Genomic DNA, 18,792 nt, shown 5'->3' on the forward strand with positions numbered 1-18,792 from the left:
TATCTAATACGCCAAAGCAAAACATTGCAAGTAGTATAGTACAACTTTAAACTATAGAGACATTAAAAAGAGGGATTAAAAATTGTTCATAGTACTCTGTATGAGGCCAAAACTGTTTGAAGTATGGCCAAGACTTGTTAATTGTCTCCTAATGTGCAGGAACTGAGATTTATTTCTGACTTGCTGAACATTTTTTTTTTTGCCACATCTGGAACTTTTTCAGCTTTACATCCACCATATTCCACAATCACCTCAGCTACACAAGATTGCTCCTAACAGGAAATAACTCCCTGTCTGGTGAGAATTACCGCTCCTAAGGCTCACCTTGCCCCACTTACAGTTTCACCTTCAAACCGCAGCCTGCCGCTGATTGTCCAAGGTCTCACTCAAGTCTCTTCAGCCTTGCTAGCTGCTTCATAACCTTTTCTTTTCTTTTTTCTTGCTGCTGTACCTCGTGGGAGACTCAACTGCTGACCCAGGATACCGTGAAGTGGTCTTAGGAGTAGTTATGTGGTACACAATAACTACTGGGTGGCTAAGGGATGCGGTGGGGGTGTACATCTCTGTACAGACTGTAGGGAATTCATTGTTGTCTCTGACTGTAAGAGAGTCCATCTCTCCCTGTCTCTCTTGTTCTTCGGAGCTGTTTATTGTGTGATACAGTGGGTGAGGAATGAGGCCTGTAGGAAGCTTGGAAAAATGTCAAAAGGACATTTTCTATTTGGTGCATTCACGTCACGTGAGAGCCTGTGGGTCATGGTGTGCAACTGGAAGTGGGACAGAAAGGAATGGAGGTCTGCGTGCGTGTGGATCTTTGTGTACATTCACAGTGTCCCCCTCTATTGTGTCAACCGCCCTATAGTTTATGCATTCACAGAGGCAGCACCAACAGCAGCTAAACACAGAAGAGAGAAGGGAGTGACTCATGGTTATGGTAATAAGGTGTGCATGTATGAATAAATAGGTGCTAAAATTTCAGATTTGTAAAGCATTTATCATCATCTTCCAGTTACTCAAATGTGAAGAGTTCCTGCTTTGCACTGGTGGATTACAAAGGTTGATCATCTTTAGACATTTCCTGAGCTTTGTAAAAAAAAACATACTATGTTTTTTTAAGAAGAGGTTTGTAAAGAAAACTATTATATACTGTACCTTTTACTGTTTTCACTTGCTAAAATGTTAGAATGTGTTACCTTGCTCTCCTTTGAATAAACAATTTAAAGGTGTCAACACTTCGTGTGGTGACGATTAAACCAGTATGCAGTAGTTGAATTTCGATGACCTTAACACTAACATTGAACTATTTTGATTGATCGACAGTAAAAATGTTGTTGGTGGGATCCTTCACATGTGAACCCACAGCTCTGTGAAAAGGCTTGTGAAACATCATACGACTATCTGAAGAAATGCGTGGTATGTAAACACGCAGGCACGATTGCTCAAAAGTACCAAAGGCAAACTGGGAGCTTGAGGCAGAGGGTCATAAATTGTATAAAATTTGTATCTCAGAAGGAAGGACTGCAGCAAAGAAAGAGCGGAGTAGAGGAGTAGGGAGGAATAGTAGGAAAGGAGGCAAAGGAAAGGACAGACAGAGACAAACTGTGAGGGTTTTATTTGTTGCGCCATCTCTCCCTTGCACCACAGCTCGTCCATCAGCGTGATTGTCAGTAATTGCCTGCTCACTGCTCCGTCACAGTTAGCTTTCATATCACTGCTCGCTCGATTTCTTCATCCTCTCTAACTCTTTACCTTTCCATCTGCCTTTCTTGCATTGCATAAACCAGCAGGTTCCAGCTCTTTATTTCTTTTTTTATTTTGTATGCTTATTACATTCTCCTTTACATTTGTCTCCTTGTATTTAACTCTCTCTCATACATCACTCTTTACAGTTTTCCTGGGCAGAAAATGGCTACGTAATGTGTTTATACTTTACAAAATATCTACACTTTTAACCACTCTGTTTCTCGCCCGAGTGGAATAAATTCAGGTAACTCTCATAACCTACGATGCGTGCTCGCATGTCCTGTTTTGTGTTATGTATACCTGAGAGAGCTTGAGCTTTATGTTAGTTTTTTTCTTCTTTTATGTGGACGTTTGTTTATGCTGGTGTAAGATCTCCCAACATCTTTTTTTTTTTGTGATTCGACACAATCGTCGACATTCAGGCAGAAAAACACGTGGAGACAGTGAAACGCGATCCAAGACGCATTCTGGAAATGCCAAAACACACAGTGGCATATGAGAAAGGATTTTCTGTTATGATAGTGGAAGTTGTTTTAATTGTTTCATTTGGCTTGGAAAGCAGTCCACCAGGAATGTGGACGGATGATGTTGTGTTGCGGTTAAAGTTAAGCCTTGTGACCACCTTGCGTGCGTGTGTGTCTTTGTCTGTGGTTTTTTTTAAAGCCGCTCTGTTGATGCCAACATTGTGGGCTCTGCCAAAAAACTGAGGGTAATCCAACAAAACAGATGAAACTCAGGGCTGACCTGGTGGGGCTAACGGAGGAGGTGATTAAGGCATAAACTGCACACTAACACACTTCTATAGTCTCTTTACAGCCTTCATCATATTTCTTCTGATCCTCCGCCTATTTGTCCTTCTCCGTCCCCTTCATGTTGTACTTGTTTCTTCCTCTGTCTCTTGTTCCGTCTCTTTTCTCTGATTATATTTTCCACTGATCAAACAGAGAAATTGTCTCTTCCTAGCCGAACGCTCATCAGTGCCTCTCACCTCTTCTCTGCCCCTCTCCCTTCTCCTCTTGGCAGCGAGAAAACAGACAGAACATTATTCTTTCTTTTGTGCCTCGCAAAGACGAGAGGAATCACAGTTGCTTCACACGAAGAATTGACTGTCTTTATGGGGCATGGCTGCCTGGGGGATGTCTGTGAGAGCGCTTGCTTCGGTGTGCGGTCTCGAAGTGGCCATGGTAACCTGTAATCATTTTCCCACAGTTCTCTGTGACTGATATAAAGGCTGAAATAATTGGCTTTTTTGAAGTTTGTCTCCAAACAATGAGTGCTGAGACTCTAAAAGTCTCATTAAAAAGCGTCAGAAGAACTATCGGACAGCTCTTCAGAGATTTTATTGTTTTTCTGATTTCGTGTATTTCTTCTTATCTATGTTTCTCGTGCCGTTTCTGTTAAACTGAGCTTAGCTGTGATAAGTGTCTTTGCTTTCGAGATGTAAACAAGAAGATAAGCCTGCTGGCTTTAAACTAAAATGTTCCTTCTGATAAGCCAGTGCTCGTACTTGAATAAACATCAATTGAAGCTTTCTTACACATCCCAGTTTTGAAGCCAATTTAAAGTTGTAGCTTTTGAAGATCCAGTATTACCGTCCACATCTACCTCTATTGCCAACAGCTACGCTGCCACATCACATTTATGTTTTTTTCCCCCAATCTCTGGCCTTGCTGAAAACAATAACACTCATCCTTATTGCCTCAAAGTAGCATCTGCTAACTGACACATCTGGGCTTCCTGCAGTTCTAGAGACACAGACGTAGCCGTAAAATTGAGTTATGGAGTGTCACATAAACAGAGCGGAGCTAGAAACAGATTGGGGGAGGAGGGAAAGACTGGGACCGATAGCCAGAGCGAGAGAAGGATGGAGATGTGGGACAAGAATCTTATAAAACACACAGCAAGTGGAATAAACAGCATAGAGACGGCTGTGATTTAGGCAGAGAGCTGGAAAGGATAAACTAGAATTTCTTCAAAACAAAGGGCCTTAGTCAGTTACTCTTAAGATTTGTGCAAATATTTATTCTTCTGGTCATTTGTGGAAAATGTAAAGATAATTAAGTGGCAGATAGCTAAAACACATTCCTATTATTATTCTCACTTTTCTGGCCTTCTTAATGTACTGTTACGCTCAAACAAAGGCTGCTGGAAACGGCTAAACATTTACAAATGCGATAAAGCCTGGAATCCCTCATTTCTTGTGGATTTTGCACCTTTTTTCCGTGGACGGGTTTGTGATGGACATGTTTGTTCAGCAAAAGATGTGTTAGCTTTTAATGCCTGTATGTGTCTGTACTGTGTAATGTAGGGTGGCTGGCAGTGTTCATTATCAGTTCACTGCAGATTATTTTCTTAGTCAGTTAATCGTTTAACCTATTGGATTTCATAAAAGCGTGAAAAGTGCCTTTGTTCAGCCAACAGCCCCAAATCATACACATTCCTGCTTCATATTTTTGTCCTTAGACTCTCGGCCTGGGTAGTTTTGAATGATTCACGGTTCAATATAATCCTTTTTTTTATCCTGGGCCTTGGTGCAGTCCCTCAGTTCATCGACTGCCTGAAACAAGCCGTTTTATCTCCCTTGTCATTGCCTTTGAAGCAACTTTATTTCGATTGGCTGCCCCTTGTAAACAGAAGATTTGAACAGCGGGTGGGTTTCTGAGCTGTGTACTTGTGATGACCGTATTGGCGGTATCTGCTTTCGCAGATACAGCAGCAGTTGAAAAAACTCTCTGATAGTGACTTTTAATAATGATGGTTATAGTTATATTAAACTATTTCTATTTACCTCCATCTCCTCTTCAGTTTCCTTCCATTCTTAATATTTCTTCTTCCTCTTTTTATGTTTGTTTCGATAGATGAGCAACAAGCGCTCCAACAGTTTCCGGAGGGCCATTCTGCAGGGCAGCAGGCAGCTAAAAGGCTGCAGTCTCAGAGACGAGGTAGGCTTAGGACTGTCCCAACGGTTGGTCCGCCACGTTGCCTATGAGACGCTACCCCGTGAGGTCGACCGCAAGTGGTACTTTGACAGCTATACCTACTGTCCCCCTCCCTGGTTCATCCTGGCTATCACCATTGCAGAGGTAAGTTGATGGAACATAAAATGTGATGAATCTTTTAGTAATAGTACATTTTAATATGAATTGACCATGATCCTTTTCAACGGTTCCCTCTTGTGCACCTCTAGTCTGATGTCCGTGTGCCTGTTATGCAGTTGTGGTCAGACATTTATATACACTCATCATGGACATGATCGTCGTAGTAATTTTGAGCTATTGATTTCTCTGAGCTGTTCTTTTTCCAGGTGGAATGACTGTACGACTGTACGACTGTACAATGTAATCTTTAATTGACTGCACAAGTTTCTCTAATCCACACAGGGTTAAAATTATAAATAAAGGTGCAAATAAATACATACACAGCCACTAATATTTCGTTAATTGTCCTTCAGCAAGATGTCCCTGAACTAGCCATCAACAAGCTCCTGGCATGATTTTGGTTGGGTGTTTGGACACTCTTCTTCATTTAAATCTGTTTGGGTTTTGGGAAGATCATTCCAGAAGTTTAATGTTAGCCTGCTGTATCTATTCCTAAACCATTTTCTTTGTGTGTTTTTGTGTGTTTGCAATCATTGTTCCATTGGGACACCCAGATGTGTCCAGGTTTCATCTTTCTTGGTGAGGGGTTTGCAACCTTCAGTGTCAAAAGAACCCTTTTTGCCCCTTCTACCGAACAAAGGGAGAAAAATCACTGCACACGCAGGGGCGTAGTGGGTGGGAGGGTGGACGATGGATGGGAGATGTAACTGGGAGAAGATAAATTAGTTTAAATTATTATTTCTTCACATATTTTTTTTTTTTTTTTTTTTTACTGATGTCAGCTGAGAAAAAGAGACTCATCAAAACTGTACAACAGAAGACTGAATAACATGTTGCCTATCTGAGAAGTCTCTTTTTCTGCTGTGATATTGGGATGGCGGGGTCAGAATAGACCCACTTAATAATAGGATAAACATACAGTGGTGTGAAAAAGTGTTTGCCCCCTTCCTGGTTTCCTATTTTTTGTATGTTTTTTACACTTTAATGTTTCAGATCATTGAATTAAAACTTTAGAAAAAAACAACAAAACACAAAATGCAAAACATCCAAAGCTTTGTGAGAAAGGGATGGCTCCGCCCCCCAAAATCCCCTAAAAAAAACAAAACAAAGCAAAAAAACAATAGTATTTGATGTTGATGCCACCGCTGTTTTTTCCAGGTTAATTTGATTGAAGCAATATTAAATCAGAAGCTTTTGCTCAACTCCTGTCTAATTACTGAAGTAATATATTTGCATTGTTTCTATAATAATCTATGGATGGATTTGTGTATTTGTTATTCTTATCATAGATACTTACTACAGCAAGTCACTTATTGTTTGTTCTCTGCTCTCCCAGGTAGCTGTGTTCATGTACTATGGGTTCCAGATGGACCGCTTGGTCCTGCAAGTGTCCAGTCCATCCTTCCTAAAGAGTCCCCTACCTTACCATCCTCAGCTACGAGCCCAGGCCTGGAGGTATCTCAGCTACATTTTCATGCACACTGGGTGAGTTTAAATCTAGCGCTTTTCATAACTTTGCCACCATTCAGATTTTCTGATCTTGGAAACAACTTGGTGACATATTTTAGATGAAATTATCTGCTACAGTGTGTTCATGTCAGCCTTTAGATCAAGGAGGTACGCTTGTAGCATTTTAGGTGGATATGACATATTGATGAACACTAATTTGAAGCGCCGCATAACTGTGATGCCTTGGGGTCGTGTTACCTAAGGCATGTGAGGTGCTGAAGTGAATCAGCACAAGTTACGCAACAGATTCATCAACAGAAATATACAGCAGTGATTTTTCGTTCAAACAGACCGAGCAGGACAAAGAAGTAGGAGATGAGAAACGTAGTCGATGGATGCAGTCATTAATTTTGTCAATTCAGTGTCTGTGAAGTCACAAAACAAATGAACACGGACTAATAATCATGTGGGATACTGAAAGAAACAGGTCCTCTAACAACTGTTTGTAGTTGGATTATTGTAACGTGTGTTATATGTGCTCATACTTGAGTGTAGAAAACAGTTATCTTTACAGTTACTCTTCACAAAAAAAGAGAAAACACCAAATATCAACTTGACAGATTTAATAAAACGACCTCTACATTTCTTCAGTCTCCTCCTCTCCTCTCCTTCCCTCCTCCACTCCTCTCCTCTCTGACTATATTATTATCTGTTCAGTTCAGGCCAGGTCATCCAGGTTTAATTACTCTTCTGGGTAAATGTAGTTTCAGGCAATAAAGAGAACTAATAAAATGGTAATTTACTTAAGAGAACCTGGTTCAGTGTGAGGGCAGGGCTCGTGCATGGTGAGACGATAAACTGGAAAGGATGGAGCGATGTTTAACACACCCCAATCACAGAGGAACTCACTGAAATGATTACGGTTCTCAAGGAAAGTGGCTGAGTGAAAAAGGGACTGTTGGGATCTATTCAGTCTGACTGAGGAAGCTATGTATAAACACACAAAGTGACATGAATTCAGCACAGTGCCCTTAAAAAAGTTTGAAAGATGATCACAATATTCAGCTTCATGCAGTAACGTAATGTATGCAGGAACCCTGTTATGCGTTGTCAGAAGAGAAAGAGCTCAAAGAATCCTGATTAAAAGTTAATATAAATTCTAGATGGCTGCTGGGTGACAAGATTCGCTTTTAGGAGGACTATAACGGAGAAAACATGGAGCAGTTGCTTTTCATAGCAGAGGCCTATGAATGTGGGAGTTTTTGCACGAACCGTTTATTGATTAATCACACGGAAAAAACAAACATATTTTAAAAGCATTACTATGATTGCACAATTTAATCCTTAAATGTTCCATCATCTGTAGCTGGCTGCTCTCTCCTAAACAGATATATTGCATATTTGCAATCAAGCTGCTGATTTGTGCTGTTTGCTTTCAGCAGCGGTAGCCCAGGTCGCACTTGATGACAGTCCACATTAATTGCTAATACCTGAACTAGTAGCTACCGCACAGCTGTGTGAAATCCATGATGCTGGTCGTTTTGATGCAGAGAATGATCGTTTATATCACACTGCAGCAGAACTTCTTCAGCTTGTATGGATCGTGTTTTGTCAAAGATATTCTAACGCCTACAGACTGAAAATCAATATTCTTATTTATTCAGAGAATATAAACCTTTGATCACTGATCCACTCTGGATCTTTAAATAATGTTGAAATACATTCAGTTTTTATAGATTTTAGAGACAAAGTAACCCAATTCATGTCACTTCAGATAGACTCATGCATCATCGAGTGTAAAATGCACAAGTCTTGTCTTTCTTTATTTAGCTGTAATTGATTTAACACTGACAGAGAGCACAGACGCAGAAATGGAGTGCCCTTTAACAAAAGTCAAGGCTGGTTTTCTGATTCATTTATCCACTGGTGCAGACGAACTTTGATGTGTATTGCAAGATAATACTCGACGCTCACATTAAAACTGGCACTGACAAAGCTTTGCAACTGACTGATACCAATATTACCATATTTGAATTTTGCCCACTTTCTCTTCTTGTTTCCCTCTGTCTCTCTCTCGCTCTCACACACACACACACACAAACAGAGAGTGAGAGTCACACACACATCTACAAACCATGTAATCCTGTCAACAGCTCAGCAGCACTGATCCCTCCAGTTCCCAACACTAAAACAAAATGTAAATATTGGCCCCAAAACATCCCTCAGCAGAGCAGACTCTCAGACAGACAGAGTCTGCTCTGCTCTCTCTCTCCTCGCTCTCACTTTCCATCACAAGCACAAGAAGGATGTCTGTAGCAAGTGTGAAGCCTTCAGAAAGATTAGCGCTTTTTGAGATTAAACCAGGACTCTAAACGTTTGGGAACAAGTTTCTGCCCCGCTGTGTTTCTCCAGCTCTCAGTATAATGAGGGACGATGTAACCTACAATAATAATCAGAGGAGCCTGAGCACCTGATGATAGTGTAATAATTTAACATTTGTGGAAAACTGGCAAGAGATTGCTAAAGTTGTTCCATTAACGTGAACTAACAATAAGGTTTTCTATAGTTTGGTGAAGCAGCGATAAAGACAGTAAGATTCAACAGTGCTTTTGTTGAGTGCCCTGAAAGGCCACGGCTATCTCGACACAATAGGGCTTCTCATGGGTATCCACGGATCTGCCTGACAGTGCAGCCTGTTCCTCACAGCCTCATTAGTGGTATAGAAATATATAGCTGCTGTTATCTGGAGGGGAGTTGTTCTCTGAACAGGCTTCTCCCAGCTAATCAATATCCCCATTGTCTTTCTGATCGCTGAGCGATCCTTTGTAGTTGAGGTGGCTGCGTTGTTTCAAGCTAACTAGATTACTGGGCTTGCCTGAGTTGAACGAATAGCATGTGTGTGTGTCAGACAGAGAGAGAGAGAGGTTATTTGTTTTAGGAATGTTTTTGTTTATTTTTGTTTGAGTCTGTCTGTAAACGCAGCGTTTACTGGAACCCTCTGTCAACCTGTCAAACAGTGAAAAAAACGGGACTCCTACAAGAGTCATCGCCATGTCTTTCTCTTCGTTTCTGTCAGCGCTCTCACACATTCGCTGAAAAAGAGACGTCAGGATAATTTAGAAACAGAAAAACACACCAAGTGATTGAAGAGAGCGAGAGAGAGTTATCAAAGCCGAGACGCAGAGAGAGGCTGAGAGGCCAGATTATGCTAGCTGCTCTCCTTTTGGATTCTGCTGTGACACCCGAACGTGCCTGAGCTGCTGACTGAGGTTTGGCTGGAAGGACTCTCTAGCTGTGATGGGCACAGGGTGTGTGTGTGTTTGTGTGTGTGGGTGTACGTATTTGTGTGCAAAGCTATCATTTGCTTACAGTCATCACATTGAACCACAAGCTGTGAGCAGATTAGGGTCCATTTATGGCAGCCGCACACCTCTTTTATCTTTTGTTGTTTTTGAAATATTTAAATGCTGGGTGCATGTCTCTGCGACTCTGTGATAGAGCTGCTTAATCATGGCAGACACTGTAATCATTCTGGTCACTACTAAGGTCACGGAGATTTACTGGCTTCTGAAGCATTGTGCATTTGTTTGAATTTTTTTCTATATTTGTAGTTCCTCATTGGTTGCCTTGAATAAAAAGTATTTCCAAGCAGATGAATTGGCTTTACCCTTTCTAGTTGACCAAAGACTCTTTTTCTCTTCTTTCAAAGCTTCATAGCTGGGAGACTGAGTCTGGGCTCTGAGGTAACAGTCAGAGCCAAGCAAAATTGTGCATTCATGACCAACGCGATTATAATAATAGAAAAACAGAACAGCAATCCGCAACACAACACCTCTTAAATAAGTTGGGACTGGGCCATGTTTACCACCCTTTAGCATCCCCTCCTGTTTAACCAACAGACCAACTGCTGAAACTTTAGGGGAGGTATGCTGTCCCGTTCTGGTCTGATATAGGCAACAGGACAGAAATACAATACAGATTTTTGCCCATGTCCCTTGCACACAGAGATTTCTCCAGATTCTCTGTATTATTTCATGAAGTTATTTAATATAGATGATGAAATATTCAGTACCAACAATTTTAAGTTGAGGAACATTATTTTGAAATTGCTCCAGACCCAGTTTTTTGCAGATGGGTGAGTCTCTGCTCATTGTAAGAAACTCTGCCTATCTAATATCCTTTTTTTATACTCAGTTATTTTACTAACTGTTGCCATAATTAACATAATTAGTTGAAAAATGCTCCTTCAGCTGTTTCTTTTTGGTGCTACTCACTTTTCCAGCCTTTTTATTCTCCCTGTCCCAACTTTTTCTGAGATGTTCTGCTGCCATCAAATTCAAGAGCTGTTATTTTTCATGAAATAGTCAAATGTTTCATTTTAAACATTTAAGCATGTTTCCTGTGGTCTGTTGTGAATAAAATATGGATTTATGTTATAGGAAATCATTGGATTCTTTTTTATTTACATTTTACGTAGCGCCTCAAATTACCTGTAAAAAAAAAAGTAAATTTGGTACTTGTTTTTTTCTGGTTATAAGCTATTATAAGCATTTTGTTTCCTGGTGAGCTATGGTAGTGATAAGTTTATTAAATGAGAGTCAGGTTGGCGTTGAGTAGATTTTATCTTCATTTATATACAGACATTGTTTGGGTTTTTGTTTCTTTGTTTGATTTTAATTAGGATATAGCTTACATAAACATGCGCACAGTGTCAGATGTGGACAAGTTTCTCGTCTTCTGTGTATTCCTTGTGTCTAATAGGTCTCCTCGTGTGTGACTTTTTGGACTTGTTTTCGGGCTGTTTATCCTTTCACCTCCCTTTGCCTCGCTGACAGCTTACCAATGTACGACCTCAGCCTTTTGATTAAAGTTTTGGAATAATGAGGCCAAAGTGGACAGTTACAAAGGACACGCTACTAAAAGAACATAAAAATAATGAGAGATTTTTTTGTTCCCTGAGGCCACTCTCTTTTTCGTCAAAAATCCGAGTGTTTGTCTTCCATGTATATTGTACTGTATATCTCAAAAGACTCATATCTCACATTATGCTGTTTAGCCTCTTTTGCTTTTGTGTCATAAAACATAAGAATTAAGTATGGCTCAAGTAAATATTACGCTATATGAGAAAAATGGAGAAAGGGGCTCTTTTGTGATAAAATTATAAGACATGAGTCATATAAGACTTTGATATAAAAGATAAACATTTACTCTTGGGGACATATTTTTATTTCCTTCCTATATGGCTTTTTCCTTTCTTTGTGACATCCAAGTTGCCCTTTTTCTTTATTTCTGATAATACCTTTGCAAGCTCTGTATCGTTCATGAAATCATGTTTTCTTCTTCTTTGAGGAGGTAGCTCCCATTTACTTTTACACAGTGTGAAAAACATTTCCCATCCCAGTAAACATGAACCCAGAATTTGATTCTTATCAGAGTTTCTGTTTCACTATTTCTTCGTGCCAGAGTTCAGTACGTTTCCTGCCAATCATCCGCAGGAGGAAAAAGAAATGTTTTGCCATCACAGAATTTTTTATCACTTTCATGTCTTCACTTTTAAAGTATACAGAAGAGAAGCAGGAGAAAAAAGTTGCCTTTTAAAGACTTATATGTCACATACAAGGAATTTGTCATGAAAGTGGTCATTTTTGCACTTTTAATGCGACATAAAACTAATTAAATATGATCAAACAGCATGTCGCTTGAGAGAAATGCAAAACCTGACACTTTCATGTCTGTTTTCATATTTGTCAAGATTAGGCAGATGATACATGTTTAAGATTTGGAATTGAGTGCCATGCTATGTTGTGTCACACATTCATAAGTGAATGATGAGGCCACATGGGTTTTCTGGCTGGGAAAATGTTGATATTCAAGTTTCTTTCATTGCAAATTTGGGTAAAAATCATTATAAATGTATCATATGCGATGATATATCATGCGTATGTAGATAAACTAAAGGTGGATTTGTGTGTTTATTACATTTTGCAGTGTTTAAAAGCTGCAGTGGAAAAAAACTGCTTTGAACCACCAATACACAGTATAGTAAGAAATTTAGTTGTTAATTATGAGACACTTAATAGATGCGTGCACACACATTAACAAAGCATGTAATCCTGTCAACAGCTCAGCAGCCCAGATTCTTAAATCATAAACTGACTGTAAATATTGGCTTCAGAAATAAACCTTAATGGAGAACTATGCAAACTGACCAACCCCCATTTCTTCCCCATCTTTCTTTCTTTTTGTGTAGATGGAGGAGGAATATTAATTTTTATGGAAATGTTTTTAAGCCTAAAAGACACAAAAACAAATCCAGGAGCTATGTTAATCAGCAGAAAATGTATCTGTGTGTGTGTGTGTGTGTGTGTGTGTGTTTTAATTCAAAATAACATTTGACAACATCTATGACAACATAAATTCAAAAATTTAAATTCTAGATACTCTTCAAAAATCCTTGAAAGACTAGTTGTCAAACAGCTAACAGATCATCTGCAGAGGAATTGGTTATTTGAAGCGTTTCAGTCAGGTTTCAGAGCTCATCACAGCACAGAAACAGCTTTAGTGAAGGTTACAAATGATCTTCTTATGGCGTCTGACAGTGGACTCATCTCTGTGCTTGTCCTGATAGACCTCTGCGCAGCCTTCGATACTGTTGACCATAATATTCTATTAGAACGATGAGAGCATGCTGTGTGTATTACAGGTACTGCGCTGCAGTGGTTTGTATCATATCCATCTAATAGAGTCCAATTTGTTCATATAAATGGAGAGTCCTCTTCACACACTAAGGCACAGGTGTCGAACTCCAGGCCTCGAGGGCCGGTGCCTGTAGGTTTTAGATGCATCCTTGATCCAGCACAGCTGATTTAAATGGCTAAATTACCTCCTCAACATGTCTTGAAGTTCTCCAGAGGCCTGGTAATGAACTAATCATTTGGTTCAGGTGTGTTGAAACAGGGTTAGATCTAAAACCTGGAGGACACCGGCCCTCGAGGCCTGGAGTTCGATGCCCCTGCACTAAGGTTAATTATGGAGTTCCACAGGGTTCAGTGCTAGGATCAATACTGTTTACATGCTTCCCTTAGGCAGTATCATCAGAAGGCATAGCATACATTTTCACTGCTATGCAGATGACACCCAACTTTATCTATCCATGAAGCCAGATAACACACACCAATTAGTTAAACTGCAGGAATGTCTCATAAAGACCTGGATGACTTCAAATTTTCTGCTTCTAAATTCAGATAAAACTGAGGTTATAGTACTTGGCCTTAAAAATCTTAGAAATATGGTATCTAACCAGATTCTTACTCTGGATGGCATTACCTTGGCCTCCAGTAACACTGTGAGGAACCTTGGAGTCATTATTGACCAGAACATGTCCTTCAATGCACACATAAGTTTTCAGATTCCTCTTCTGTGGAACCAGCTTCCAGTTTAGATTCAAGAAACTTGTCAAAATGACAAGGGGCTGTTTCTAGGGAAGAATGTTTCTGGAATGACACATTACCTTTTTTCCAAAATAAATTACACTCCACTATAACTGCGGAGTCTGAGCTCCATTTGTTGTATCCTGCTCTGAGTGTGTAGGCTGTATAGAGGATGAATGTCGAGGCCTCACAGTGTGACCTCAATACCTCATGTGCCACTCACGTTTCTGTAATGACCTTTTTATATTGCTACTGTATTAAGTGCAGGGATATATATTTTTCATGTTACAGGATTGAACACCTGAGCCTGAACATGGCCATGCAGCTGCTGGTGGGCGTCCCTCTAGAAATGGTCCACGGTGCCCTGAGAATTGGATTGGTCTATGTGTGTGGTGTGTTAGCAGGTAGGTGTGTGGCTTCACTGTCTCTCTGCTTCCCAGGGACGAAAACACAAACAGACATGGCGGGGTTTTCCCTTTCAGCTCCGTCGTTGTTCCATCTGCTTGTTTTATGCATTTAATCACCTATCAGATTTCGTCGTATGTTGGTGGATACTGGTCAGGGAGAGAATTGTGCATATGTGTGTGGCATTTTCAGGACAGATGGTCTTCTGTTTCTGTCCTCCTACCAGACATGGTGGGATGCAGGGGGTTCTCAGAGCCCCTATTTAAGCCCCCGCGTCCTCCATATTCATTCAGTAAAGGGCAGAGCAAAGAGAGTCATCTCAAATAAAGCTCAATCAGAGAAACACACACAGTAATAATGAAATCGGGGGGGATGAAGAAAGAGAAACGTGATGAATTCTTAAATGCTAATAACACAGAGTCTGAAGAGGAGAGCCAGGATATGAGAAATGCAGAAATGGATGTGAAGCAGAGCTGGGCGAGAATTAGGAGAGGAACTACAAATGAGAAAGCAAAAGTGGACACAGCTTTGAACAAAATGTCACTGCTCCCTTCCTACTCCCCTATCAACCTCAAGCACTGGTGCAATTTGAGTGTTCAGGCCCGTTCAGCTGAGACAAAGCATGTGTGTGTGTGTGAGCTCATGTTTTTCTTCACTGAATCTGTAATCTCCAGCACAGTGATCCACCCCACTGCTGTTTTCATGCCCCCCCCACCACATTTTTTTTTTGTACCCTGGGGTGTCATTTTTAGCAAAACAACTGGAGTGGAAATATTGGGCTACTTTTTGAGACAAGACTTACAAACATGATGCCTCGTGGCGGGAAAAGAGGGTTTTTACTGATAGACTGAAAAAAAAAGATTGTGTGATATGAATCGCAGCCGTTGAGGTTTTGTTTAATATTCATGAACATTTCTCTCTACACGTCTGCGAGTCCCCATTGTGTGTAAGAGAGTGTGTGCCTGTGCGTGCACCGCAAGGGTCACTGACAAACACCCCTGGGGATACCAGCTGCGGCGGCCTGTAGCATTAACCTCACAGTGAAATGAGGAAGGAGCACATAAATCACTCACACTTACGTATGCACACAGACCAACACACACACACACACACACACAAATGTCTGCTGTTAATTAGATATCGACCACCAAGAGGAAGAGGGGAGTTGCAGTGTGGTTGCGCCGGCTGCCATGTTTGCGTTTCTTGTGTCTGACTGAGCTCAGTAGGTAAAATTTGGCAGCAGAAAGACTCAAACCAAAATCTGCCATATTTAACAAGAACCGGATGTTTGTGTATGTATCACATATACAGCACATGTATTGTGTAGATTGTAGATTTATTATTGTCTTTAATAAAAACTTTCTAATAGTAAACAGTAAACTAAATAAAAAAAATGTAGTTTTCACTGAGGTTTAATGGTTAGTTTTTGCCCCTTTTAGCCTAAATTATATTAATCTTTTACAGTAAATTGACTTATTGTGTATAAAATTTGTGGCATGAATGCCAGAAGTGTTTCCTTACTATCTTTTCTCACTTACTTACTTTTATTTGCACTGTTGTGGATCCTACTCAGAGATGCCTGTAGTTTTTTAACATGAATGAACCTGTTTGTTGAGTATTTGTATATGATTTCAAACATATGTGTAAAGGATCTTTAAAAGAATTACTGTGAGCTTTTTATTCTTTACACTAGATGCTTTTATCAGCGTAATAAATCAAATATAAGGCCGGCTTTAGATTGTTTTTTGTCTTTCAAACAGTCGAGGTCATTGTAAGGGCACAATTTGAACTTGTGCACAGGGACATATGGCCATAAACATCTATGAGGTCACCAAGCGCTGGACCTCAATTTTTATGTATTTATTTATTTTTAAAATGGTACAATAAAAATTGACATGAATCAGCGTTTGAGACTTAAGGTGGATTTTACTCGGGAGAGAATCTAGTGAGTTATGGCCTGCAATACAGCGCCTCATGCATAACTCATTAGGAATAATAATTGACTGGTTTAGATATGAGGAGTTAATCAAAGGCACAATAGCCACAGCCACTGAGTAAGTAACTTTTTCTCTCGTGATATTTTCATTTGAAGTGAAGGAATAATTGACTATTTTATTTTGCTTTATTTCATTGTTTATAAACACCTAACACTCGTAATACCGTTGGTATTTTCACAACACTCCTAAATAGGTATTTACATCAGAACCGGCAAATGGGGAGAAGTGCAACACTATTTTGCACACTATTTATTAAAATAAATGATAATTTATTCTAATTTTTATTCTTCTTTTGCATTGTTTAATGTTTCATTGCTACAATGACAATAAAGTTTCTGAGTCTGTTTCAATTCAATTAATATACACATACATGTGTATACAAAAGTGTTTTCAGTTTTTCTATTTTTGGTTTTGTTTGTATCACAACTCTACAACCAATTCTCTTCAGAAGAACAGAGTATACAACTTTAACAACCTTGTAAATCAATATTTGGTAAGACCACCTTTATTTATTTAGTGCTTGCTCATAGTGGGTTGTTGGATTGTTGGTGTTTTCTTTGTTTTCTTGGTTATATTGTGTTACAATATAAAGTATCTTGAGGCAACTGTTGTTGTAATTTGCACTGAACTGAATTGAACTGAATTGAATTCTTCCATGTAGTCTGGCCTCTCTTAGACAAGCTTTCTTGCAAGTTTCTTTAAGTACTCTGGAGGAACAGTTCTCCAGATTTTTTGAAGAACACGTGATAGCTCTATATCTTTGTTTCTTCTCTGTTCTGTCATGCTTCCATAAATGTTGAGGTCTGGGTTCTGGGGAGGCAAATATAATGTATATTAAAAAAAAACTTTGCATTTCCTACATGTTTTGTTTGATTTGAGGCCATTTAAACATTTTAGTGTAATCCTTACATATTAGGGGACAAGCAACTACTCTGTTGCTGCATAATGACACTATTAGGTTACTATGTGAGGAAATATTGCATCAAACAGAAAAGGGCTCAGCTGGCACATACAGAGGTTAAGGCATAGTTCAGAGGTCAAGTAATGACTCAGAAAAGGGTCTCTGACCCTCTAGGGCTCACACACACTCTGACACTTTAATGGAAACATTCATAGCTCCCCTTATGGAAAACAGACAAGAAGTGGCTTTTCAGAGCAAAGGATATAAGACAGGTGCAGCAGCGGACAACGATAACTAAGGCTCAGACCAGACAAAACAGACATACAGACAATAGAGCAGCTACACAAAGTCAAAGACTTGACTATGGGTACATGGGGGGTCACTTACAAAGGGCACACACATAAAACACTACTGTAAAGGCTCGGTATATTCAGTTGGCTCAACATGCAGCCAAGCTGTTGATTTTTCTCATTATGAGCACTGATGTGCGTTATTATTTCTCCTCATGTGCCTGGCTGTTTCGCTGCAGTTTGGAAGAAGAGCCAAGAAAAATGAGCTGCCACTTTCAACTGTAAAACCTACAGGCCTCCTGGGGCCTCCTGAATGACTATGAGAGACCGTGTCCTTGTCTGTGTGTGTGTTTGCGTGTGTGAGATTATGTGCACACAGAAGCACACTGCTAAAATAATGTTATTAAACCAAGGTAATTACAGAGATGGAGGTCACCCTGCAGAGATACACTTCCAAAACACAGGAACTAGAAGGTGGAGCTGCTCTTTGTGTGTGTGTGTGTGTGTGTGTGTGTGTGTGTGTGTGTGTGTGTGTGTGTGTGTGTGTGCGTGCGTGTGTGTGAGAGAGAAAGAGAGATCTGTTAGGGTAGGAATCTGAATATCTTGTTTTTTAATTGTTCTTTTTTGTTTGTTCTTTTTTATTTTGCTTGTTTTTGGGTGACAGTGTTTAAGAGTAAAGGATTAGATATGTTTGAGTGGCAGATTATGGTAGTTCATTTTTCAATAAAATCCCATTCTTGTCATATAAATGAGTCTAGCTGCTAAATAGTGGGCCATCGTCACTGTGTTTTTCATTTCATGATGTACCAAGTCTGGTAAATGTGATGGACTGCAGACAGGCCAGTAGCCTGACTCTTCTAATACAATGCCATGCTGTTGTAATAGATGTCATATGTGGTTTAGTATTACATTGCTAAAATATGCAAGGTCTTCTCTGAAAAAGATGAATTTCCGATGTGCAAGCTACCAATTTCATAGGCACTAATGTGCTCCTATACAATCAGAGATATAGGCTTCTGAACAGAGCGGTGATAACAAGCTGGTCCATCTCCTCTTTAGTCTGAACGATGGCATCCATGTTTTCTAAAAAGAATGTCACATTTTTGTTGGTTTCTACTTTGCTTCAATGCATTTTTAATGACCTTTAGCCCAAACAGGACGGTGACTTTTCTGGATCATTTTACATATGGCTTCTTTTTTGCATGCGAGAGCTTGAACCTGCATTTGTGGATAGTATAACATTTGTGGAAATTACTGGAAGTAACTCTTGAGTCCATGCAGTGATTTCAGTGACAGAATATTGCATGTTTTTCATGCATTGCCCCATGCTTTTGCCATCAAATACCAATGTTTGGCCTTGTCCATTGTGGACATATTATGTACTGTAGATGATGAGAGATTCAAAATCTTCAAGATTTCATGTTGAGGGGCATCAATCTAAAGTTGTTCAACAAACTGGTGAACATCTGCTTTTCTAAG

The 18,792-nt window shown here is 39.7% G+C and overlaps 1 protein-coding gene across 3 annotated transcripts in view; it reads left to right on the forward strand.

Annotated features, from left to right (window-relative positions):
* The window catches only part of rhbdl3 (rhomboid, veinlet-like 3 (Drosophila)), a 67,707-nt gene that overhangs the window by 42,751 nt on the left and 6,164 nt on the right, over positions 1-18,792 (forward strand). For all 3 annotated transcript variants that reach the window (XM_005469953.4, XM_005469955.4, XM_005469956.3), the window contains 3 exons: positions 4,602-4,826; positions 6,178-6,326; positions 14,012-14,124. In XM_005469953.4, coding sequence (XP_005470010.1) covers positions 4,602-4,826; positions 6,178-6,326; positions 14,012-14,124 — 487 coding nt within the window. The remainder of the gene's footprint in view (positions 1-4,601; positions 4,827-6,177; positions 6,327-14,011; positions 14,125-18,792) is intronic.

The sequence above is a fragment of the Oreochromis niloticus genome, linkage group LG6 (genome assembly GCF_001858045.2).
Source record: "Oreochromis niloticus isolate F11D_XX linkage group LG6, O_niloticus_UMD_NMBU, whole genome shotgun sequence".
Taxonomy (NCBI): Eukaryota; Metazoa; Chordata; class Actinopteri; order Cichliformes; family Cichlidae; genus Oreochromis; species Oreochromis niloticus.